The 25,033-nt window shown below is 43.3% G+C and overlaps 1 protein-coding gene across 5 annotated transcripts in view; it reads left to right on the forward strand.

Moving 5' to 3' along the window:
* The window catches only part of LOC140269718 (zinc finger MYM-type protein 4-like), a 28,700-nt gene that overhangs the window by 1,177 nt on the left and 2,490 nt on the right, over positions 1 to 25,033 (forward strand). The window contains exons 1-28 of one of the 5 annotated variants that reach the window (XM_072364683.1): positions 479 to 1,265; positions 3,199 to 3,793; positions 4,863 to 4,915; positions 4,993 to 5,142; positions 5,346 to 5,409; positions 5,776 to 5,972; positions 7,268 to 7,392; positions 7,994 to 8,228; positions 9,511 to 9,726; positions 9,796 to 9,946; positions 10,996 to 11,111; positions 11,206 to 11,565; positions 11,649 to 11,799; positions 12,426 to 12,598; positions 12,708 to 12,885; positions 13,268 to 13,381; positions 14,268 to 14,311; positions 15,250 to 15,379; positions 20,202 to 20,314; positions 20,416 to 20,524; positions 20,654 to 20,905; positions 20,986 to 21,062; positions 21,962 to 22,091; positions 22,172 to 22,323; positions 22,399 to 22,513; positions 22,672 to 22,929; positions 24,340 to 24,451; positions 24,539 to 24,607. In XM_072364683.1, the coding sequence (XP_072220784.1) occupies positions 804 to 1,265; positions 3,199 to 3,793; positions 4,863 to 4,915; positions 4,993 to 5,142; positions 5,346 to 5,409; positions 5,776 to 5,972; positions 7,268 to 7,392; positions 7,994 to 8,228; positions 9,511 to 9,726; positions 9,796 to 9,946; positions 10,996 to 11,111; positions 11,206 to 11,565; positions 11,649 to 11,799; positions 12,426 to 12,598; positions 12,708 to 12,885; positions 13,268 to 13,381; positions 14,268 to 14,311; positions 15,250 to 15,379; positions 20,202 to 20,314; positions 20,416 to 20,524; positions 20,654 to 20,905; positions 20,986 to 21,062; positions 21,962 to 22,091; positions 22,172 to 22,323; positions 22,399 to 22,513; positions 22,672 to 22,929; positions 24,340 to 24,451; positions 24,539 to 24,607 (4,901 nt within the window). In that variant the 5' untranslated portion in view covers positions 479 to 803. Of the gene's footprint in view, positions 1 to 338; positions 390 to 476; positions 1,266 to 3,198; positions 3,794 to 4,862; positions 4,916 to 4,992; positions 5,143 to 5,345; positions 5,410 to 5,775; positions 5,973 to 7,267; positions 7,393 to 7,993; positions 8,229 to 9,510; positions 9,727 to 9,795; positions 9,947 to 10,995; positions 11,112 to 11,205; positions 11,566 to 11,648; positions 11,800 to 12,425; positions 12,599 to 12,707; positions 12,886 to 13,267; positions 13,382 to 14,267; positions 14,312 to 15,249; positions 15,380 to 20,201; positions 20,315 to 20,415; positions 20,525 to 20,653; positions 20,906 to 20,985; positions 21,063 to 21,961; positions 22,092 to 22,171; positions 22,514 to 22,671; positions 22,930 to 24,339; positions 24,452 to 24,538; positions 24,608 to 25,033 lie in introns of those variants that run through there. The other 4 variants (XM_072364684.1, XM_072364682.1, XM_072364681.1 and 1 more) reach the window with 4 other exon arrangements.

Consider the following 25,033-nt stretch of genomic DNA (forward strand, 5'->3'; position numbering starts at 1 on the left):
TTTAAATTGCATAGTTTCATAGACTGACATTAATGTGCCTTGTCCTCTATTTATTTTGACTGTTTTTGATATTTTAAACTTTTATTCCCATGAATGTTGTACTTTTTATTCCCTGTTATTTGTTTCTTGTCTTATCGTTAACTTGTAACTGTTTGGCTCACAGCTTCTTCTACCTGTAAAAGGTGCTATATGAACACAGTTGTTATTATTACTTGTTTTAAATCAAGTGTTCTTGAGCTAAAGATGTCTGCCTCGTGAATCCTGAACCTGTTTTGAGCATCCGTTACACAGATATGTTCTTAGAAATCAACACTGTGTTCTCAATTTGCAATATGCAGGTGACCAGAGGGGCAGTAAATGTGGACAGAAGTCAAGGCTCACATATCATCGTAGGTTACATCACTTGCGTACTATTTCCACTATGATGCTGTCGCTGTTTCTGCCCTGGTCTTAACATAATTTCCTCTGTTGTTGCCTTTGTTATTGTTTACATCCTGCAAATAGAAAGTTTGTACAGTCAGAGTTTCCTAGTTTGCTCCTTAGGCTCTTAGTACATAGACGAGTACCGTATTTTCCGGACTATAAGTCGCACTTAGGTTTGGCTTTCATAGTTTGGCTGGTCCTGCGACTTATAGTCAGTGCGTTTTTAAATGTTAATTTATACTGACTGACATGAACCAAGGAGTAAACATTGCTATCTACAGCCACGAGAGGACACTCTAGGCTTGTGACAACTGCATGCTGCTCCTGTGCCACTGAAACATTAACTTGAAGACGACTGAGAAAGACTGAACACAAACAAAATGCCGTCAAAAAGAAAATCCTATTCTGCAGATTACAAACTGCAGGTAGTAAAATATGCAGCCGAAAACGGTAATCGAGCAGCAGAAAGAAAGTTTGGAGTTTGTGAGAAACTTGTGAGGGACTGGCGAAAAGCAGAAGTTAATCTTGCTGCAATGAAGAAAACGAAGAAAGCTAATCGCGGGCTGAAAGCGAGATGGCCAGAGCTGGAGGAACGAGTCCACAGGTGGGTGCTTGAACAACATACTGCTGGGAGAGGCCTGTCAACGGTGCAGTTACGTCTCCACGCCCTGGCACTTGCCAAGGAGATGAATATAAATGACTTTGCAGGCGGGCCCTCTTGGTGTTACCGCTTCATGCAACGCAACCACCTCTCTATCAGAGCACGGACAACGGTGTGTCAGAAACTTCCAGCAGACTTCCAAGCCGAGGTCGACAGTTTCCGTGAGTTCCATGAAGAGCAGGTAACTGAACACAACGTGTCACCGGATCATATTAGTTGAATAACTTGCCTTTCCAGATTAAATGTCTGTTCTTGGTCTTGGATTTTGTGAGATAAATACGATTTATAGTCCGGAAAATACGGTATGTTAACAAGCACAAGCTATATCCTCCAGCTGTTTAAAGATCCAAAGCATAGCAGCTGCCTGTGAGAGGGGATGCATGTAAGGGCAGAACTGTTCACCAAATGGCTGAAATACATTTATTTGGGGTCGTTTTGTAGATTCTTCTACTCTGGGCGGTGATCTCATGATGCAACAGTTAAATCCCTCTTTCAGTCTTGTGGTGGTTTCTTGATATAAGACAGAAACGAGTCCAGCCTTACCAACGTTTTCTTTTGCTCTCTAATTTCCTTGTGCACGTTTGTTGCTTCCATGTCATTCACCTGCAGGAACCTCTTCTCCTTTGCACAGAAAGTTTAAAATAACTCTTAAATCTGAGTACATTTTTGCTAAATCGGTCAGATCTCTCAGAAACTCTCAGTCCTTATCGGACTTCAGAAGGCGCCTGAATAACTTAAGTGCTGTGGGTGTCTTTTACTGTGTATCGGGCAGCAAAAAATCATTGTTACTTCTTTTAGCCTAAATAACATCACATGTTCAGTGATCTGACGGCTGTAACGACTCTCACTGATGCTGAGAAGATGTATTTTGCAGCCCTGTTGGAAGGGGCTAAGCGGTCAAAAACAACTGCTCTACCACTTTTATAGCCACTTCTCTTATGGCACAAGAGGGGAAAATGAAGGGGAAGCTTTCACCGCCTTTGGTAAAACAGTAGCTGTGTTTTTATCAATAAATATTGATTCTATCTAATTTGAAATCATTCTGGTGAGAGATTTAAATGAAGTGTTTATGTGGTTGCTAAAGAGATTCTTTTAGGTGTTTGCTTTTGTAATGCAGACATTACAACAGAAGAAGAAGAAAGGTTCAGATTTATGTTAATTCAGTGGAAGTAGGAGCCGAGCTGAGCTTACGTCCGGCACCTTCGATGAGCAGATCACGAAGCTGTGGACGAAAAGCTGGTGCAAAACTCCTTAAAAAGGTGTCCGTTGCAAACCTGTTTTGTTTCTACCCCTCGGAGACCCATCTCTTCTTCTTACCCCACGTGGTTTGAGCAGTCAGAAAGAATATACTTATTCCAACTGAGTGAAAACAGATTATCAGAAACTTAGGTTCACTCTGACTGAGCAGGATTGGATCGGTCGGATTGAGGTGTTTACACGAGACTTTTTTAATCTGATTTGACTATTTATTTTAATCAAAAGTTGTCCATGTAAAGGCAGCTTGATTTATTTTATTGATATCTGTGCTCTATTGGAGGTAATATTGAGGTTATGAGCAGTGCAGTCAGGATATCAGCCTAATATCAGCCTAAATGCACAGAAAAGACGTGGGTGTTACCACCACATGAATAAATCTGGCTGAAAGGTTGAAGGGCTGCTTGTGCTTTTCAAATGCAGATGGATTTAATCATGGACCAGCTTCTCAGAGCTTGGTACTTCTTTTCTTTGTGTATATGCTGTGAAGTGGTGCATCATTGGCTTGTTATTTCTGTATCTTCTTGCTTAGAGAAATGTCGCAGCTCTGAATGGGACATTTATTTCTAAAAGTTTTTGGATGAGTGCGGTCCGACGTAAAGTCACAGGTGTTCAGGTACTGCCTCGAGCATCAGAGGGTTTTCAGTGGTTTTCTGCTTTCTGTTGTTTTGTTCTACTTTTGCTTCATTTTAATCTCTAAAAAAGGTTAAAAGCTTCAATGTGAGGAATGTTTTTCTGTCTAAACTTGTAGAAAATGCCATTTTTTAAAGTTAGAAGCATTGAAGTTTGTCAGCTTATGTAAAGTGGATCCTCTGCGACACGTTTGTCACTTGAAACATGTTTTTTTGTCTTTTATACAGCATGAGGAGCGCATGTCCAGAGTGTTCGATGAAGTGATGGGGCTGGGAGACTTTGCAGACTCCTCCAGGGGCTCCGTCTCTTCTTCCAAGAGTGGCGGTCAGAACGATGCAAAGGGTCTCGATGAAACTTCAGGACAAGGGGAAAGCCAGCCCATAAAAGAAGATAGTAACTGCAGCAGACCAGAGGAAAAGGTGGATGAGGGTGTGGGGGAGTCGAGCTTTCCTCGCCTTACATCCTCATCCCCTAAACAACGCTCCTTATTTAACATGGGAACCAGAGAAGGAGGCGGTGGAGGAAGTGGGGGTGCAGCGTTTGATGATGCACTGGATGGCCTTCCTCTGTATGGACCAGAGGAGGAGGATGAAGACTGGCACTTTGCCCTGCCGATGGGCTCTCTGGAGGATGTTGATGTGGGTAAAGCCAATGCAAAAAGAAGCCAACTTAGACAGCAGAGCAGCGCATCCCAAGGCAATGTGTTCGCTCGTAAGCCTGGAGAGGAAGAGGAGGAAGAGGAGGAGCAAGACCGGGAGGGGAGCGGCGAGTCTGCCAACACCTCCCACTCCTCCCGGGACAACACACCAGACAACAGCAGAGGTAAAAACACTTCATGCAACCTGGACAAACCAATTAATTTAGTGTCTGAGACCTAAAGGGACCTAAAGAGGTCCTGTAGGTCCTGTAGATGACATGTATATTTGTTTTTTTTTAACAAAAAGGGGTGTGTCTTTTAAAGAAAGAGCTACATACCAGGAAAGAGCCAGAAAAAAATTAGTTACATTATGGGAAAATGCAGGATTCGGTGTTTGGAGAAGTTTAAACCAAACTCTAGACTTAAAGCTGTTTCTGCTTTGATTTTGCTCAGTTTTCTCTGAGCTGTCCCTTTGTTTGTGGGCGGAGAGCCTCTTTAAGCATCTGTGGTCAGTCATCCTCACTACTTAGATACAATGTGCATCTTTGACTCCATTCATCAGCAGCTAAAAGCCCTGAGAGCCTCTTGATTGATGCTGGAGGCAGAAGCTGAGAGAGAGACCATATTGTTCTGCATTAAAAGTCTGGGATTTTACATTAAGTGTGGTTTAGAAAAACTTCAAATTTTATGGAGTCAAAGTGTTCATTAATGCCTTTAGATGAATTGTTTGCACTTATTTTTTGGTACAAATCAAGTAAAAGTTAATTGTATAGATTTAAAAGGAGCTCAGTCGAGAAAAGTGCTGCACAAGTCATATCAACATAGATATAATCAGACCATAAACATGAGATAAAATCAAATTAAAAGGGGGTAAATTAAAAGCCAGTGTATCCTGCTAAACTAGGACTAAAAGCCTTGTTGCACAGTTGGATATTGGAGCCTGTGGCCACAAGTATTTATACCCAGGTGAGTTGCTTGTATATATTTGTTGGGATTGATCGTACCAGCTGAGTTTGCATCAATCAAATCACAACCTCCGCTTTCTAAAGGTATGTTGCATGTGCAGCAGTACGTTTGAGTAGAAAACAGCCGTTGGAGGCTTAAATGTGCGCTGTTTTATGCTCCTTTACTTCCCTCGTATCACACGTGTTGTATCACTCGATGTCTTATTGACTGAGTCTCCACCAGCCTCTTCCCCCTCTCTGTTCAAGCTGTGGAGTTAAGAACTTTTCTTTCTCTTTGTCTTATCATCAGATGATGGTGTCCTAAACCAGACAGAGGAGACCGAAGACAGCCAACAGGAAGAGGTGAGGCTCTAAATGGACTGGAAGTGAGCTGCCTTTATGAATCCTCTCCAGGTGTTTATGAACACTCTTTATTTCAGACGTCTGAGGCCGCTCCAGTGGAGGACAGTAATCCCCGGACGTCTCCAACCATCAATATCAAAGACGAGCCGATTGATGAAGGTTATGATGCTGCTTTGCTTCCTCAGAGCTCCATCAGGCAGATCAAAGAGGAGCTGGAGCAACAGGAGGTAGGTATGAAGAGAGGAAACACCGGCTTATTATTTTTCACACTGACTCATATCAAAAGAAAACCTGCTGACAGCCCACACTGTGTTCCAGTATATATCAGAAGACACGCAAAGTTGACCATGTGGCCATAAAAGACTTTTCTGGGAAGGCAGAAGCAGCTTCTCGACTCAAAATCTTGTTTCTGTACGTTTGATTGTTGCAGGAAGAGCTCCGGATCAGCTCCGTCTACTCTGTAGGAGGAGGGAACACCTTCACATCTCCCCCCAGTGAGTTGATTTATTTGCCCAGTTCGACATGTGTACTGGTTTAATTGTGTCACGGGGGAGGATCCGCTTGTTCGTGTGTGCAAAAGTTAAATTAAAGAAGATTTGCACAGATATCATGCCGATTATTGTTTCTATTTAATCAAAAATTGTTTCTAAATTGAAATTTGATGCCTAAAATCATGAAGACCATCACAGAATAATCTTTTAATTTTTACCTACTTGCACTTCCAGAGCAGAAATCCTCTTAAAGTTTGAATTTTTCTTCCTTTTCTGACATAAATTACTCCATTTTATATATAAATGTACAGAATTGATAATCAAATGCAAACTCAGTCGAGGTCATTTGTCGTTTCTTATCCACTCAAGTGCCACCAGCTGTCCCAGCCCCGACTCCGACGGCCATTTTTATCCCTGGCAGAGGAGCTGTCCTGCAGGCCATGGCCCCCCTCCCGATCAGAGCACCAGCTCCAATCCCAGCTTCACTCCCCACCCTGACACCGGTACTGCCACGCCCACCGCAGCCCTCTGTTCCTGGTAGTGTCCGCTGCAGTGGCTGCTCTAAGGTACTGTGTAACAGTTTAATGATAATGTAAAACCTAATTAATCTACTGTTAAACTACAGACATGCAGCAGCCTTCATAAAGTTTGGGACAGAGTAACGGTAGCTACGTTAAAGCAGCCACATTTACTACTTTGTTGCATATCCTTTGCACACAATGACTGCTTGAAGTCGGTGACTGATGACATCACCAGGTGCAGAGTATCTGGTGATGCTCTCCAAGCCTCTACTGCAGCCACCTTCAGCTCCTGCTGGTTCTGGGGGATTGTCCAGTTAAGTTTCTTCTTCAGCATATAGAAGGCACACGAAGCTGGATTTGAATCAGCTGACTGGCTCAGCCGTTCAGGAATGTTCCATGTTTCAGCTCTGGGAAACTCTGGTGCTGCCTCAGCAGGATGTTTGGGATCGTTACCTTGTTGCACCAGTTTGGAGGCATTTACTGGAACTTAAACAGATTAGATGTTTCTATCCAGCTGAGAATTCATTGTGCAGCTCCATCATCAGTGAAGATCAGTGTGCCCACACCATAACACCCCCACCACCGTGTTTAACAGAGGAGCTGCTATGCTTTGGATCTTGGACACTCCACACCTTCTTCTTGCCATCACAGGTTCATCTTGGTCTGGTCTGTCCAGAACTAATTTTTCCAGAACTCTGCAGCTACTTTAAGGACTTTTTGGCAAAATGTAATCTGTCCATCCTGTTTTTGCGGCTAACTAGCGGTTAGCATGTTGCTGTGTAGCCTCCGTATTTCTGTTCATGAAGTCTTCTGTGGATAGTAGTTTCTGACAAAGACACACCTGCCTCCTGAAGACTGGTTCTGATCTGTTGGACAGGCTATTGAGGATTCTTCCTTGGCCTGCCAGTCACTTTGTGATCACAGAGCTCACCTGTTCATTCTTTCTTCTTGAAGATCCTAAAGTTTGACCCGTGTCTTCAGTGGTTTTATTCTTGTTTCTCAGCCTCATAATAGCTTCCTTGACATTCATTGGCACAGCTTCTCTCCTCTTGTTGAACAACTACAGACAGATTGTAGAAGCAAGCCGAGGTTTCTTATCCCAGCACTGATGAAGCAGTGAAACACACACCTGAAATGAGGGGGAGTGTGTTAAAAGTGCAGAGTAATTCCTACATGGTGGAGCTGAAATGTATGAAAAGGACTTTAAATTAAATCAAACAACGTCTGAATTGTTTGTAGAATTTTACTCCGAGGAGCAGAGCGGGAACATTACGGAGGGCTATGTATATGTAGGTATATTTAATATATTTATATATTTAGTATATTTAATTTTTTTCCAGGTTCTGTTGAAAGGTCAAACGGCGTTCCAGAGAAAAGGGTCAACGCAGCTTTTCTGCTCCACAGTCTGTCTGACGGGGCACCTCCCTCCAGCCAGCAAGAACCGAGCCTGTTTCCAGTGCAACAGGTGCTTCTTCTTTTTATACGGCGGTCACACAGACACCAGAGCTTTTACTTTTCTCTGCATGTTATCGCCTTGCAGCTGGTTAGCAGTTAGTCACTGATGGCATTCTGGCTCTGTGGATTCAGTTGTAAATAGACTGTACTTGTATAGGGCTTTTCTAGTCTAATTGACCACTCAAAGCGCTTCTAACACTACATGTTTGTTGTAGCAAGCAGGCATCCAGATGGCAAAACACAGGGCTAAGACTTCCTGTCCCACACCCTCGATGTCGGTACAGCTTGAACTACAAATTATAAAGGAAAGCTAGTGGGCATTGCTAATATTAGATATATTTTACTAAATGTTATTGTTATATTAGGAAACAACATGCATGTGCCTGCTAAGGCTGGGTACTGATACGAAACGAGCTGGCTGAACATGGCTTCAATCTTAGCTTCTACTCACATGATCTCTTTGGCAAAGGGGGGAAAAACTTAGATAAGACAAAGACTCAGCCCATAGAACTCAGAGTGGTCTGTTATTAAGAATTAAATCTGCAACGCATGTGGCTCAGCACTTCATCAGCCTGCACTGTCAGTTATTGCTCACATTGCTCTCTTTTCAGGGAGATCCTTCAGCCCCGGGACATGATAACGATCCCAGCAAGCGACAACACCATCATGCACTTTTGTGGTCATTTCTGTCTGTCCGTCTTCAGACACAAGAGGAAACAAGTCGATAAGATTCCAGAGAAATGGGCTGATAAACAAGTGGAGAGGAAGCCCGAGAAACCACCTGAGAAGCAGGTGGAGCGTCTGCCCGATAAACCCTTCTGTAGTGTCTGCAAAGTCACCAACAAGGTAAAGGACCGTTGAGACAGCAGAGCTTGACTTTTAGCACATGCACACCTGACTTTTTCCACCTTGGTGCAACTAAACTGGCTCTTCTAAACCAACATGACCACACAAAAATATCATGAGGCGAAACGGAACTATGACTCAGTGTTTTGGGTCAGTTTATGTCACATTGCATATGTTTAAACGTGGATTTTTATAATGGGGATTATTGCAGGCTGACGGTGTCCCTGCTGTGAGTGAGTGTGCACCTTTTAAAGAGATACGAGGACAGATGGTCATGCACCAGCGTCCCTGGAGCTCCATGCAACACTGATATTACTATCAGTGTTGCAGTGTTGCATGACTGTTTGTGTGAATGGGAAACACACATTTTACCTGGATAACAGTAAAAGATTCTTTACATTTGTGGACCTTTTATTTCCCTTTTACTGGTGGTTCTTGGTGCTCAGAATTGGTCCCGCTCAGTTCAAATCAAAGGGAGAAGCAGGTTTTCCAGGAGCACTATGCTGTGCCTCTCGGTTCTTGTTAGGATGCCTCCTGGTCGCCTCCTTTCAGAGGTTTTACATTCACGTCCAACTGGGAGGAGGCACTGAGGCAGACCCAGAACTCGCTGGAGGGGAATATATATCTCCTCTGGCCTGGGAACGCCTCGGGACCCCCCAGGAGGAGCTGTCGCTGGGGAGAGGCATGGTTTCCTTCCTGAACCTGTTGCTTCTGTGACCCGATAAGTGAAGGAAAATGAATGAATGGATGGATGTTTATCAGTGTCCTCCAGCGCCTTAAAAAAGTTCTGAATAATATAACTTCCTGTTTGAGAATGCAATCCAAACCTTTAACTTCTACTGGAACATTTTCTTATTTTGTATAAGATGATGTTTTTAAGCTACCAGGCAGTCCTGTCCCAGGGAATTATACTACTATTAAGTAAATAAACTCGTATGACTACAATAAGCCATATTAAAAGACGGATATTATAAGAAATCACAATAAATTTGACCTTTCCAATTAGCTTTTTCTGTATCTCTGCATGAAACTTCTTTATATGAGTCGTACATTTTCTTTTGCTTTAGTAAGTGGTTTATATGGTTGATATTTAGGCTACAAAGTGTGAATTTTAGATTTCTGACATTGATAAATGAGCCAGCTATCAAAAATATGTTGTTTTCTCATAAGTTGAGCGAGTTTTTGGCCTAAAAGGTGAACTTTGACACTTTCTTCGAGGTTAGACGGTGTGTAAATTATCTTATTTCTCTTTTGTTCTTGTGTTTGACTACGATTTCTACAGCAGATCGAGCATGAGGTCACCCATCAAGGCCGCTTGCACAGACTCTGTAGCGATGCCTGTTTTGTAACCTGGCGTAAACTTCGTCAGCTCGCCATGAACTGCTGTGAAGGTTGTGGACTTTACTGTAATAGTAACTCAGGTTCCTGTCAGACTCTCACAATTGACAGATCTCAGCTCAACTTCTGCAGTCCCACCTGCATTGCCACCTACAAACAGGTATGTAACAAACAGAGATGTTTTATACTCGTGTGTGTCCTTTTTACCGAGCCGAAACTTTTTTTGCAGACCTGCAGAAAGACGACAGAGTGTGCTAACTGTCACAAGATAGCGCTGGTATCCTCAACCATCATGGAACGAGACCAAAAGGGCAAAATTCAGCTTTACTGTTCATCTGCTTGTGTGGAGCAGAGTCGACCACCACAACATAATCTCACAGGTACAACAATAGAGTTGCATTTCCACCACAGGAACCCAGATCTTACGGGGAGTCAGTACTTTGGAGATTGCTTTGATCCCTGTTGAGATGCTCTCCACTAACTAGTTTAGAACAGGAGAGGCCCTTTGGTTGAAAGGTGAAATGTCTATAAAGGGAAACTCCGGTACTTTTAAACCTAGACCTTATTTCTAGCATGAAATACATTCATTTACTCACCGAAAGCAGTTTGGTGAAAGTCGGCGTCCTTCTGAAGATATTTAGATTCCTCGAGATCCATATAAAGGAGTGAACGGGGCTTAGAGGATGCAGCCTCTGAATAAGGCATTATCTGTCTTTATTTCACCAATACTTTAAGAAGAATGAATGAATGAACGTGTGCTATAGCTCTGTTAGCTCATAGCTGCTGTGTTGTTGCTATTGGCGTCTATCGGGGGGCTTATAGAGGGCTTTCTACACACTCGTCTGCTGGGATGACGTCATCGACGCCCGTCGCTGCAGCACAGTTTATTCATTCGTTTATTAAATTATTGGTGAAATAAAGACGGATAATTTTTTCTAAGACAGTGCTCAGATTGTGAGAAAGAAGCAGTTAAATCAGAGCAATAACAGAGTTTTTGAGATAATACAACTGAAGCTGACTACCTTGTTTGAAGGTCTGATCAGCACAATGAGCCGCAGCTGTTATAACATTCATCTTTTATCTTTTCAAGGAGCTTATGCTCTAAAACACAAATAAAAAACACCTTAAAACCCGTCAAGTGTGTAACATGGACAGATTTATACTGCAGACTTCCTGGTTTTACTGTCCAGTTAAGCTCAGGCTGTTCTTTTGGGTGGAATCAACACACTTCAGCTGACCTAATTTGCCTAATTTATGATGAATCTTGGAGCTCAGTGGAAATGCAACAGACCCAGGGCTGAAGTAATCTATTAGCTCTTGGAAAAATAGCCCCAGGGTGTTTAAGTTGGCTTTGATCAACAGGGTAAAACCTCAGGCTTAATATGACAACCAGGGTCTTAATTTGTTTTTAATGTTGCTGTTCTTATAGGTACTCCGTTCCCATGCTCCCTGTGCAAAGTTTCAGCCATTCCTCAGTATCATTTAGCCATGGTGGATGGCACCATCAGAAACTTCTGCTCCTACGCCTGTGTGTCCACATACAGGGTAAAGCATAAGTAGTGTTTTATAAATCCATCAGCAGATATTTCACATTCTTCTGCTAGATTTGACTTTTTCCCTGCGGCCCCTTGTTTTGCAGAAGTCTGGTCACATATCTGACCAGCTGACCAATGGAACCTCGTCTCTCAGGGACTCCTCCATCAGAGATGCTCCAAAGCCGGGGCCCTCAGCCGGCGCCAGCTCAGTCCCTCCCATTGCTCAGGATTACCCATCTTCAGTCTTGTACCCAGGCCATCATCCCAGTCATACCTCAGTGCCCCCACTAGTGCCTCCCTACCCGGGCGTGTCCTCCCCAGTCGTGCTAGGACAAGCCCAGGCCAGATCGCCCCCAGATCAGCCCCTGAAACCAGCAGACGGCGGGTCCGGTGACGCTCCCAAACTGACCTGCTATCAGTGCAGCAAACAGTTCGGCACCAAGCCGCTGCTTTTCAGTCACCAAGTAAGAAAAAGGGGTCACATACCCAACTTCTTTAATTCTATGATAAAGATCGCTCTGATGTATGATTTGTTTTCTGTCTTCAGGGCCGGATATCTATGTTCTGCAGTAAGACGTGTTCTGAACAGTACAAAACGCAGAAAAATATTCTTGGGTTCTGCGAGTACTGTAAACAGGAGAAGGTGCTTTTTGACACCATCAGCTACAGCCAACAGGACCTGTCATTCTGCAGTGAAAGTGAGTTGAAAATAAGCAGCTTTCCCTTCTCCTCAACACAGATCAATGTGACAAAGAAGAGGCAACAAAATACAGACATTTTAATCAGATTAATTAAGCAGCTTAGCATTATTGCTGTTGAGATTGCAGCTGCACTGAGATAAACATGTTGAAAACAGAGATTAGTATCATTCATGCAGCAGCAAGCCCATCATACATATGTAAACAAACTGTTTGGCAATGCTAAAGATAATAATAGGAGCAATAATAGGATAATAATAGGAGCAATAATGATTATATCAGGGTGACCAGGGTGAGATGCATAATGAGACAGATTTGGTACTCATGGAGCTAAATTAGAGACATAAGTTTTGTAACTTTCACCACTATATTTGAATGTATGATAACAAGTACAAATATACCTTCATCTTGCTAATCACTAGAACTCACAATAACTTTTCTTTAGTCTAAAGGTTTTTTTTCTTGACCATCGCAGTAGCTACTTTTAATGAAGTGGAAAGGTTGTCGTATTTCAGTCAAGTGGAGCAAAAGCCCACAAGTCAGTCAGTCAGTCATGACACAACTTATCAACTATGACGGGTCTGATACGGATACTGATGAGCATATCCGCCCTCCCTGTGTTGCAGACTGTAAGCTGCTCTTCAAACATGACGTGACTTCGCGTAAGGACCACTACTGGCTTCCCTGCACCTACTGCTCAGGCATTGCTCAGAAGACGCTTTGCAGCCACTACGGAGGCAAGATCGAGGAGTTCTGCAGGCCTCACTGCATGTCCCAGTACACGGTGCTCTACTACGGGGTGAGAGGATGAACATCCGGCCGCTCTCTGCTTGGGATCACACAAACAAAGTGACGCTTTGAGGTCTGCTGTCTCACTTCTCGTCTGTTTTCCATCCGTTTCTGTGCAGATGGGTCGGTGTGATAGCTGTAGGAAGCAGGGCTACATGACTGAGAAGCTGCAGTGTTTGGGTTCGGTCCGTAACTTCTGCAACATGCCCTGCCTGCTGCAGTACTGCTACCTTAATTTTGAATCGAGCCAGCACAGCACCAGTAACGGCACTGGTACTGCCCCTCAAACGCCATGCGGTAATTAGACCATAACCTTAACATTGGCTAAACAAAAGGTTCACCAACCTGTCAGACAGAAATAGTTAGTTAGTTAGTTAGTTAGAGATCTTGGTGTAATGCTTGGCGTTTAAAGCTATCAGGTACGGTTTGGCTAATGTTAGCCACATGTCGAGTGCTTTCACTCATGTTGCAGAGGTTAATTAGCTTAAAGCTAACTCATTTATGTTTATCATCCTTTTCAAATAAACAAAAGCTAGGTTTTATTACTATATCTTAAAAAAAAAAAAAGTTATTGGTGTTGCCCATAGAAATGTGGAAGAATAATTTGATGCCCAGACTGAATGAAAGAAACTCCTCTCGTCTTTGCTGGTTATGACCCCTTGTTTCTGTCTTCCTGCAGCTCCCACACAGCCCCACCACAACTCAAAGATGAATCCTGTCATCGCTGACGTCGTCTCGCTGGCCAACGGTTCGGCCACTCAGCCCAGCGTGTCAGCAGACACCGCTCTGACCGGTAAGATCACGTCACACACCTCCAAGAGTTGTTGTTGGTTCCTGTTAGTCTGCTGCTGTGTTGTTGCCATTTTCTACATGTTACAGCGACTCTTCACAATAAGCTGCTGTGTATTTATTAGGGCTGTAGCGATACACTAATCTCACGATTCGATACACGGCATTCGGCCAACGATTCGATACGATTCTATACTATTTAATACACATAATTTTCTGAAAGATTTTAAAGGGACAGTGTGACAACACCGTCAGACAAACGGAAACAAACAAACATGTCACAAACGTGTCTTCAGCGTACGCAGACAAATTCTCTAATCACAAACCATCTTTTTTCATTTTTAATACAAAAATGATGTAATAATGTAGGATTGTTGTAAATACATTACAACAATCCTACATTCTATAAACAGAAAATCCACCAAAACCACTGAGATATGCACTTTATATAACATTTTTATGAACTAATTCATCACTGTTTTGTATAATGCGACCCCCCCCCCGGCATTGTTTTGTATTATGTTAATGTTCTGTGTTTTCACTAATTGTAACGTCTGACTTTTCAATAAAGGGAAACAAAATATCGATTATATATCGCGGTTTTGCCTTTCTATATTGATTGTACTTTTTTATCATTTGCTATGCTAAGTGTTGCTCTTTTCCCTCGGTTTCCTCTAAAGGCTTTTTGTTTTTCCAGGCCGTCCTTGTAAATAAGGACACGTTCTTAATGACTTGCGTGGCTTCTTACAGTGTTTTCTGAAATGTATTTAATCTGTTTCACCAAAGCTTGTATTTTCAATTAGTTTTCCATAAATGTTTCAGTCAGTTATTGACGTAGACGCCACAGTCTGCCGGTTTACTTCAGTATTGTTTTCATTCCTGTTTCGTAGGAGCGCTTCCGACCTCCAACGTAGACGGCAAGAACCTCGACCACGTATGTACTGTGTCTGTGTGTCTGTTTGACTCAGGTTAGACCTTTTAAATGTGCATTTATCATATTTTAAACTTCTAATCCATCACTGGCCACTTATAAAAGATGTTGCTTTGACTCTGCTGCTCCAGAAGCTGCTCCTCTGTTAACCTCTGCGTCCAGAGGTGGAAACAAACATCAATCAATTTATTTCTTTTAGGGACAGTGACAGTAAAGTGAACTTACAAGGTGACAAAGCAAACAGTCCATGGACCAGAATGAGCAGCACAGGCTGTGGAGCACAGACGATAACTCTGAGCTGCCAATGCAAACAAGTAGAGCACGGATTTATGAAGAGATGCTGCTACTCTGTGGTGTTTGTTGCCCAGTGGTCGGCTGTCAAACTCATGTGGTTCAAGACGTATTCTCCTCAAACACCAGATTTATCTCATACACCCTATAAGGGCTCAGAAATATGTGGATAAAGATCTGCTTTCTGAAGCCAACGTGTTAGCTTTCTTTGGACGTCTGCTTTAAAAATATAGGATGGAGATTATACCTCCGTGCAACTATAACCGATCCCTCAAATCTAAACCTTGGACTCCTTGCTTTAGCTGCTGTTTCAGTGTCACTGTGGGACGCTTCTGCCAGTAAACATTTTGTTTTATGAGTGTAAAAATGAGCATATCCCACCAGGTGTTAATATGTTTACATGCAGGTGTTTGTGAGCCTAGCTTCTGTCCTGTGCTAAGAAGGTGGATCTTTTTACTTTATTTAATGAGTTTTTAGTCCGTGGAACCGTTTGTTTTTGTCATTTGAGTGGAGTGGGCTACATATCCAGACTCAGATCTGCTGTCCTGTGTATAAATGACTGTGTTGGCTTTGTTTCATTGGACAAACTTGATTTAAGAATGAAGTCAGGTCTTTGTCACTCACAGTTGATGTTTTATGTCCACATCCAGGCCAGTACTCAGACCGACGCCATGCGTGGGTCCACGCCCCGCCGCCGTCAGATGAAGAACAAGTCAGTTCTGTGCCGACCGTTCACCATGGACCAAGAAATCATGTGCCAGCTGCCCACCGAATCAGGAGGTAACTACAAGAATTACTTGAACAAGTTTCAGCTTAACTTCGCCCTCCTGACTCTGAGGTGCAGAAAGTACGAACACCAGGCGAACACGAAGCACTTTTACAGATGTTTGGAACATCTTGGCCACATTTTATGCTGATCAAATCAAACTGCTTTTAGTCATGGAGGTTTAGGTCTCCTTTTGAGGCTATTTTTAAGCTTCTGTGATTTTCCGTGGCACATACTTGAGGGGTGTACTACGAAGCAGTTCAACACAGCTCACGATCTTTCGGCTACTCAGGCTTTCCTCTTCACTCTCTGTTCACGCTGACATGAAAATACGTATTTTATACGTCATCTGGGGATCATCAGGGGAAACTTAATTCATAGAAAGAGCAGGTTCGAATGAACAGGTTTGATAAATATAAAAATCCTTCTAAAAGATGCATTTAGCTTTGACACAGTTTGAAAAATAATGTAGAAATCATCTAAGAATCAGATTAAATCAAAGGGAAATAGATTTTATTGACTAAATATTCTTGATGTAGTGAGTAATTTGATCTTTATTATATCAAATATCAGCAGTAATAAGATTTTTTTTGGGTTCTTGAAGCCTTTATTAAGAGTGTAGCTTGGACAGGAAATTGAGCAGAAGGTTTAAGGGAGTAAAGGGCCTTCAGCCATACCTCATGCCTAAACAGGTCTCATATTCGGCATCTTTCCTCAGCTGAGAATCAATGAGTTTTGGTCAAAAGGTTTGATTTTTAGTTTGAGTGCCCAAAGATTAATTCAGTTCTGCCCGACGACAGTTAAATGTTGGTTCAGTCAGATTTTTGCTGCCTGGGAAAATAATCTATGAAATTATGTCGTGTTTTTTTACGGATGATTTAACCTGAAACAGCTTTTTAATAACACCTACACGTAACTTAAGACAGATAAAGCCTTATTTAGAGGCTGCATCCTCTAAGCCCCGTTCACTCCTTATATGGATCGCGAGTTATCTAAATATCTCCCGAAGGACGCCGACTTTCGCCAAACTGTTCTCAGTGAGTAAATTAACGTATTTCATGCCAGAAATAAGGTCTAGATTTAAAAATACCAGAGTTCTCCTTTAATCTCTCTTCGTAGTACACCCCTTCAAAATAAGACTAATTACATTTATAAATACACTCACTGCTGTTTTCTGGAATTTTATTTAGAGTTCGATTATTTTTAGTATCTAAACTAGTGTTTTAGGGCTCTGAAAATATGGGATGTCTTCATTTTCTCCCAGGATGTTCTCATTTTAATGGTCATTATTGGCACTTGCACCCACAAGCCATGGTTTTGGTTCCTTAACTTGGTTATTTGTCAAAACACAGATTCGTTTAATTGTTCGTTGCTCACAATTAGTTGTTTTAATAATTGCACCAGCTCTACTAGATAGCTCCTCGCAGCCCGACCGACCATCGCCGAAACATCAGGAGCAAACTCAGCCGTGTAACGGCGTGCCGGCACGCCTAACCGGGCGCCATTTCCTGGGGAAGAGGGAGAAAAACTCTGACTGCAAGGTCTGCTCACACCACAAGAGAAAAAAGGTGGAGGAAGAGGAGACGGAGAGGAAGAAGCAGAAGATGGTGGAGGAGGAGGAGCCAGGGAAGGAAGTAGAAAAGGAAGCAAAGGAGGAAGGTGGTGAAGTAGCCTCTCTCAGGGTGGATGGAGAGGAAGAGGAGCGGTCTGAAGTGAAGGATTGTGGGACAACAAAAACACAGACGTGGTTTTACTGTAAGACGTGTTCAGGAGAGCCCAGCCTCTGTCCTGTGCCATGTTTTGAACTCTACCACACCCGACTGATCTACAAAACGGCTCCTGAACTGGAACCGGAAGGTGAGCCACCTGAGTAACACCAACGATTTAAAGGGACAGTTCGGCTTTTCTTTTCTTTAAGCGGATTTACGCAAAGTACTTATGAGTATTTATTATCTTCAGGGCTCTCTGTTTGGAGAGTCAGGGAGGAACTAAGCTAACAGCTGCTGAGAGCAGGGGTAAAAGAAGAGTGAATTTTCACCATCTCAAACCTCATAAATTTAATGGTGGTTTAGCAGACGCCACATTGTAGGTTTGTTTTACAACAGTTCTCTTGCATCAGACCATTTGCTTTGTCGGTCTTTTCTCAATCGAACTGCGTCACTGCAGTTCTGTCTAATACCAAAGCAACAGCTACAAAACAGTAAAAATGAGCGATTAGGACGACAACACGCCTTTTTCTGGGGAGGTAAGAGGATATCGAGACAAAGTAAACAACGGTCTGATGTCAGAAGAAGTTAAATGTTATTAGTGCGACTCCTTTTAAGATTAATATAAAAGTTCTGACGTGTCCATGCAGAACTCTAAAAGTCCAAACCGGCATCTTAAAGTGGATTCTGAAGTTGATGGGAAGCCGGTGGAGCTGAATTAGCAACAGGTGACATGCGAGTACTCAGAGGACCTCAGAGGTTAGAAGCCTCAGAGCAGACGTTCCAGGGAGCTTTTGATAAGAAAAGTGAACAAAGAATCACAATAATAATCCAGACATAAGTAGATAAATGCATGAATGACCAACTTTAACTTTGCAATATTTCTTAAGTGATTAAAAACAAGGAATTTGACGTGAGTGGAAAGTTTAGCAAAAGTTTAGCAAAAGAAGCGTTACCTTAGAAACGTGTGATAGTGAGGTTTGATAAAAGAAAATCTTCTGTCAAAGTTTCTGTCAGAATCTCTGAGCTGTTTAAGACGGTGAAAATGCTCTGTTTTTATTTATTTAATTTGTTTTTTATCTCTGCTCTCAGTAGCTGTTAGCTTAGCTTCCCCATAAGCTACAAACTACCCGAACTGTCCCTTTAAGTCATTGACATTTAAACATGTAGCAAATAAGAGTCTCATTAAGTAGCCAAACTTTGGTGTTAATTCTGTCATGTTTTAGTCAAAGTAAAACAATCTGCTGACGTTATTTGTTTAAATTTATACCGACTTCTTAAGAGGGTCGAGTGTGTCACTTGGGGTTTTTTTCTCCACAGCCTCCTGATCAGCTGACCAGAGCAGTGGACCCTGACCGGACGCTTGTGTTCACTCCAACACTACTCAAACCTTTTTGGGAGCAAGGCCAGCGCTAGTTGAGCTTTTTCTCAGTTTCATGCAAATGTATTTGCCAACAGGCACTGCAGAGTGAGTCAAAAAGGAGGTGCTTCTGTATTTTTATAATAAAGATTGTAGTATTTATGATCCACTCTGCAGGAGCAGAACTGCATGACTCGCTGTATTTTCCTGCCATTAAAGAGTATTTTGTTTGTCTAAAGCTGACGAAGCTGAAATACTGTAAGTGCTTCACTGACTACAAAGTCGTACTGTAATATTTTATTAAAAGAAAAGATATTACCTCATGAATTATGTGTCAGAATACATGAAAACGTGTCATTAAAGCTGTTTTCCAGTCATGGTACAAGTGTCCTGAAATCATCCATCTAATGTTGATGCCCAGTTGAACATTATTCAGGCCGACTTCGAACCAGATTTTTTTATTTGGTTCCTTACTTCATGCCAGGGATAACGGGGCAAAGTGGACCCAGACAGCCGTGCTACTAAACGTTCCTTTTTTGAATGAAATTGTCCCGTAATCAGTGTTAAGTTGGTGTTTTTTCGTTTGAGTGCTTCATAAAACACTAATTTCAGTAGGAGTTTCACTACACTTGTAGAGGAATTGACTTGTTAGGACACTGTTGTAGACTTCATTTCACAAAAAGTGTCGTAATATGATCCAGAGGGAGTTAAAAACGGTGATTAATAGAGTTTGTGAAAGACAAAGAGGGGTTTAGTGTTTGCTGAGAGGATCGATGGTTCCTGAACGTGCATTCAGGTGTTCGCTCTCATCTTTAATTTGAGATTAACCTGAAATCTTCCATCACTTCTGGGCTTCCTGAGTCGTCCATCTAACTGCATTGTTCCACTGTCTGAATGTGTGCTTTACTGATGCGTTCATCCAAGGCCAACTTAAATTCATCTGATGTTTACCCCAGACTCAGTTTAAACATGAGTTGATCCAAACTTTGTATTGCTTCTCTGACGTTTACACATTTAACACCCAACTATGTTTTTCCTCACATTTCCTGTATTTGCATGTTAAATTTTTCTGTCATTTTTTTTTTTTTTACAAGTAAATTGAAAAGATTTGGTTTTCTTAAAACAAATAATGTCAATAAATTACATTTCAGAGAAAAGAAAGTGTGTGTGACTGTTACTTTTATTTGATTTCGTATGCGAATGGCCTCGTTTTGGGCTGATGATTCATTTTGAGCGAGTGCAAACGCCACGATAAACGATGAGCTTCGGTAAATCACTGTAACTTAACTTTGCAGTGATTTAAAGACATAAAACATGATCTTTTTGATGGTTGGGAGCAGATAAAACGGGTATAAATCAGCTGATATAGAAGAATTGGTGACATCTGCTGGCCAGATTTAGGTATTGCCTCTATATTAAAGACTGGAAAAGATTATTGTATATAACTGATGGTGCTTCGTCACGTTTCTTTATATTGGATTCCAGTAACTATTAAATATAGAAAGCTACAGTTTATTGGTTCAACCTCCTCCAATTGTAACAAAATGTGTGTCAAACGTGTTTATTTTACACCTTTTAGATAAAAATTAAATACATTTTTCTCAAAAATTATGTTTTTATTGAATTAAGTGAGTTTTCTTTCTGCTAACTCCATAATGCCGCACATTTTAAAGTTTATTTCGTCATATTTTGTGAGATAGAAGGTGTCTTTTGCGTATTTATTTTACATTTTTCTTTTTAAAATGATTTGCTTCATTTCATCCACAACAGGGGAGGAGAATGTGAAGGTGTTAATGGTTACAGTCCCAGTACCAGTCTTCATTCCAGTGCCTATGAACATGTACTCCCAGCACACACCTGTGCCGATGGTGATACCCGTGCCTGTATGTCTCATTATACTTCACTTACTTTGTAGGAAATTTAACTCCAATGATTGATAGATTTTTTTTATTAGTGTAGAAAATCAAACTCTTGTGTGTTCCAGGTTCCAGTACCGATTGTAGTGCCACCAAAGGCCAAAGACACCAAAGAGGCTGGTGTCCAGTCAGAGACGTTTGCAGAGGAAGAAAATCAGGAATCTGTTTCCACAGCAGGTGAAGGCTTGGAAATACTGCGATTTTATCCTAGTTTTTGTGCATTTAAGTCATGTGAAGACAAGGTCTCTGTGAGGTGTATTTAAGACCCTCAGAGCTGAACTAAACTGTGATTTCTTTACTCGGTAGATCAGAGCTCCTCTTCTACTGGAGACATGAAGTCTGGAGTTGTCACTCCCACAGTTCCTGAGGATGGGAAGTCTCACAAAGCAGTGCAAACTGACCTTACTGTACCCTCGGAGCAGAGCCCAGAGCCCGCTGATCTTCAGCTTGATATCCAGCCAGGAACGAGCAAAACGGAGAGCTTCCCTCCCGACACCAGTCCCAAAGATCCGCCTCCCTCCTCGCCTGTGATGGACCTGGAAACCGACTTCCCGTCTGGTGAGAGATCAGATTGAGTTGAGTTTGACAGTGTTAGTGTTTGGGAAGCTACCAGGTCAAACACTCGTGTGTTTTTGCAGAGTTATTGGATCAGAAGTCGACTGTTCCACAGCGAGGAGTGAAGAGATCCAGGGAGGGTTCCACCGGCCGGAAACGGGTACGACATCCCTGATTCATCTGCTATCTTTAGCAGATCTCAGATTAATTTGATCTACTTATTTGACTCAGACTCTTTATCTGTCGGCTGACCCAGTACAGTGAAAGTTACAGTTCATCAAACCCTTCAGTCTAATAATCGATGGTTTTAGTGCATCTCAGCTGTTTTGATGCACAGGAGAGCAGAGAGAACCACAAATGCTGTTTTAGGAAAACTCCAAGGCAGCCGCCAAATATCTCAAAATCCCTGTGGAGAGACTGGGCTGCAGTTTTAACAATAAAACTGACCAAAGAATACGATTTTATGATCCATGGGGTCATATTCAATCAATTCAGGGCTGATCTTACTCAACAGGAACACGAAAGCAACCAAAGGTGATGAATAAATTACAGATTACTGCACTCAGACTGTCAGAATCACTGTAATAACATAAGTAGATTGAATCAGGCAATGAAATGAAGCCAAAAAAGGAAAAAACAACCCTAACGACAGTAAAACATGGGGGAGGTTTTATCATACTGTGGGCGACAGTAAAAAGAATGCAGAAATTAGAAAATAACCAATATATTTTAGGGTCAAATATTTCACAAAGCCAGGTTTCAGGTTAACAGTCTTTGAGCAGAACCACAACCAGTAGCACAAAATAGTGATTTAAAAGGGAAAAAATGGCTGTAAAATGTTTTTAAAGAACAGCTTAAATCACCTTGTAAACATGGTGCAGGTACTTCACCTGTTAAAGTCACAGAATGAGATGTTAGAGCAGTGAAGGTGTGCTTATCGGGCCAATAAAAACAGTGTCATGTTCTGGAGGTTTTCTGTTCCTTGTTGTGCTTTGTTTGTGTGCATAAAAAGAGAAGAGAAGTAACTGAAGAGTTGTTGTTGGCTGTCTGAACATGCAGGGTCGCAGGCGGACCGGGTTTGGCGGCCGCAGCGCAGTCGCGACTCCGGCCGCCTCCAAACTGAACCACGTCTACGGGGTGAAAGCCTGGCGGAGTTGGGTCCAACTGTGCAACAAACAGCCACAAAAAGGTGAGCTGAGATCGGCTCAGACGTGTCTGTTGTTACTCAGCACTCAATCATCCGAGCTTTTTGACCGTTTCGCCCTGTAGCCAATCAAGTGGGAATTAAAGAGGACATCCTTCAGTGCAACGCTAAGGAGCTGAGCTTTGCTCTGTCTCGCTTCATCAGAGAAGTACGACGGCCAAACGGCGAGGCCTACAGCCCGGACAGCATCTTCTACCTCTGCCTGGGGATACAGCAGGTGCACAGAAACGCCGTTTTTTCTGTTTTTTCTCTCTCCCACTGCAGTGACTCAGTCTCTCTTGTCTTTGAGCAGTATCTGTTCTTGATGGGCCGGATAGAGAACATCTTTACCGATGAGCTGTACAGTCAGTTTGCCAGTGAGATCAGTGGGATGCTTCAGCTCTGGAGACCAAAGCTGCTGCCAAGTGGTACCGTCACTGACTCATCTAGCTTTAACTCTTACTCAAACCTCAGCGTTTATTTAGTTTAAATCATAACCTTTGTACATATAAATGAGTTTGCTTTAATAGTGGCTTTAGTCAGATTATAGGCAGCATTCGTCTCATTCTTCTGCCCTCACTTCCAGGTTGTGTCATTCCCTCCCGAGTGGAGGAGTCGTACCTGTGGGAGTGTAAGCAGCTGGGCGCATACTCCCCCATTGTGTTGCTCAACACGCTGCTCTTCTTCTGCACCAAAAACTTCCACTTAGTCACCCTGGCGCAACACCAGCGCCTGTCTTTCTCCAACTTCACTCGGCGCTCCAAATCCTGCAGTCGAGCTGGGAAAGTCTGCTACCTTCAGTACCAGAGAAGCGGCGCCGCCTCGTCCGGCTGGGAACAGCCAGGTGAGGAGTGTTTATCATTTTCAAATGTTTAAAACTTGTTTGACGCGGTTGTTTTAAACTCTGGAGGAAGTTGAGCTCATTTTCATGCTCCAGTTGGAGCACTGAGGTCATCAGTCCAGGCGCTCTTAAGCTTTCTATTTTCCAGGCTAACAGCAGGGCTGCTGCGGCTCTTCGTATCAGAGCCACTCTGACACTGCCAGGTTTAAAGTCCCTACTTAATTCAGTTCACTTTGTTAATCCCTGAAGGAACGTATACCCATCCATCCGTTTTCATCCACTTATCCGAGGGTCGTGGAGGCGACAGGTTCAGGAGAGAAAGCCAGACGTCCCTCTCCCCAGAGACACTCCAGCTCCTCCTGGGGGATCCTGAGGCGTTCCCAGGCCAGATGGGATATTTAATAACTCCAGCGAGTCCTGGGTCTGCCCCAGGGCCTCCTCCTGGTAGGACGTACCCAGAAAACCTCCAAAGGGATGCGACCAGGAGGCATCCTAACCAGACTGCTTCCTATGCGGAGGAACAGCGGCCCGACTCCAAGCTCCCGCTGAATGGTGGAGCTCCTCCCCCTGTCTCTAAGGCTGAGCCCAGCCACCCTCTGAAGGAAACTCAATTCAGCCGCTTCTTTGGGTCACTGCCCAGATCTGTGACCACAGGTGAGCGTTGGAACAAAGATGGAGCAGTAAATCCAAAGATTTGCCTTCCAGCTCAGCTCCTTCTTCACCCGAACGGACCGGAGCAGCGCCCTCATTACTGCTGACGAAGCCCCAATCCATCTGTTCATCTCCCGCTCCAATCTGCCATCACTCGTGAACAAGAGACCCAGATACTTTGACTTTCATCCCGGCTGCTTCACACTCAGCTGTGAACCGCTCCAGAGCAGCTGAAGAAACCAACAGAAGCACATCATGTGCAAAGATCAGATATGTAACCCTGAGCTTCCCAAAGCAGACGCCCTCCTCTCCACCCCCACACCTCCAGATCCTGTCCGTGAAAGTCGGGTTCGGAGACAAGGGGCAGTCCTGGAGGAGCCAAGGATCCGGACACAGCTCTTGCTTTGGTTATACAGGGACTGAGTAGCTTGTGAAAGCACCCCCCCCCCCCCCCCCCCCCCCCCCACACACACACACACACACACACACACATGGACACACACACACACTCCCTCAGCACCCTCTGTCTACAAAACACAAAACACATGACTGGATGGTTAAACTCCCATGATCCCCTCTGTTACTCTGCAAGGGCAAAGCTCTGTTCCACTGGGTGAAAACCACAGCCTCCTCCTGGGTATGAGTTGTTAAATCCATACTGTGTTGCTCTTGTAGGAGTTGCAGGACGACTCGGTTGATGTTTTGAGAATGTCATGAAGTATAAAATGTTAGCAACGGCGTTTTGGCTCCTCTTGCTTTCAGAGCGATTCAGAAAACGCCCCGTTGAGAGCGAGGCAGACCTGGAGATGCTGGAAAACGTCACCAACCCTCTGCGCTGTCCTGTCCGACTCTACGAGTTCTACCTCTCGAGATGGTGAGACTCACATGAGTTTAGGCTGCAGACGAACTGACACCAAGAAAACTGAACAAACATTGTCTTTGTCGTCCTGCTCCCCAACAGCCCAGAATCTGTGAAGAAGCGAACCGATGTGTTCTACCTCCAACCCGAACTGAATGTCCACACACACAGGTCAGAGTCGCTCGCTGGTCAGCAGAGCTTTGCTTCAGAGCGTTGCTTCAGAGCTTTGCTTCGGAGCTTTGCTTCAGAGCTTCGCTTCAGCGCTTTGCTTCAGCGCTTTGCTTCAGAGCTTTGCTTCGGAGCTTTGCTTTGCTTCGGAGCTTTGCTTCAGCGCTTTGCTTCAAAGCTTTGCTTCAGCGCTTTGCTTCAGAGCTTTGCTTCGGGGCTTTGCTTCAGAGCTTTGCTTCAGAGCTTTGCTTCGGAGCTTTACTTCAGCGCTTTGCTTCAGAGCTTTGCTTCAGAGCTTTGCTTCGGGGCTTTGCTTCAGAGCTTTGCTTCGGAGCTTTGCTTCGGAGCTTTACTTCAGCGCTTTGCTTCAGAGCTTTGCTTCAAAGCTTTGCTTCAGCGCTTTGCTTCAGAGCTTTGCTTCGGGGCTTT

Source organism: Leuresthes tenuis, unplaced genomic scaffold (genome assembly GCF_036924035.1).
Source record: "Leuresthes tenuis unplaced genomic scaffold, fLeuTen1.0.hap1 SCAF_15, whole genome shotgun sequence".
Classification (NCBI taxonomy): Eukaryota; Metazoa; Chordata; class Actinopteri; order Atheriniformes; family Atherinopsidae; genus Leuresthes; species Leuresthes tenuis.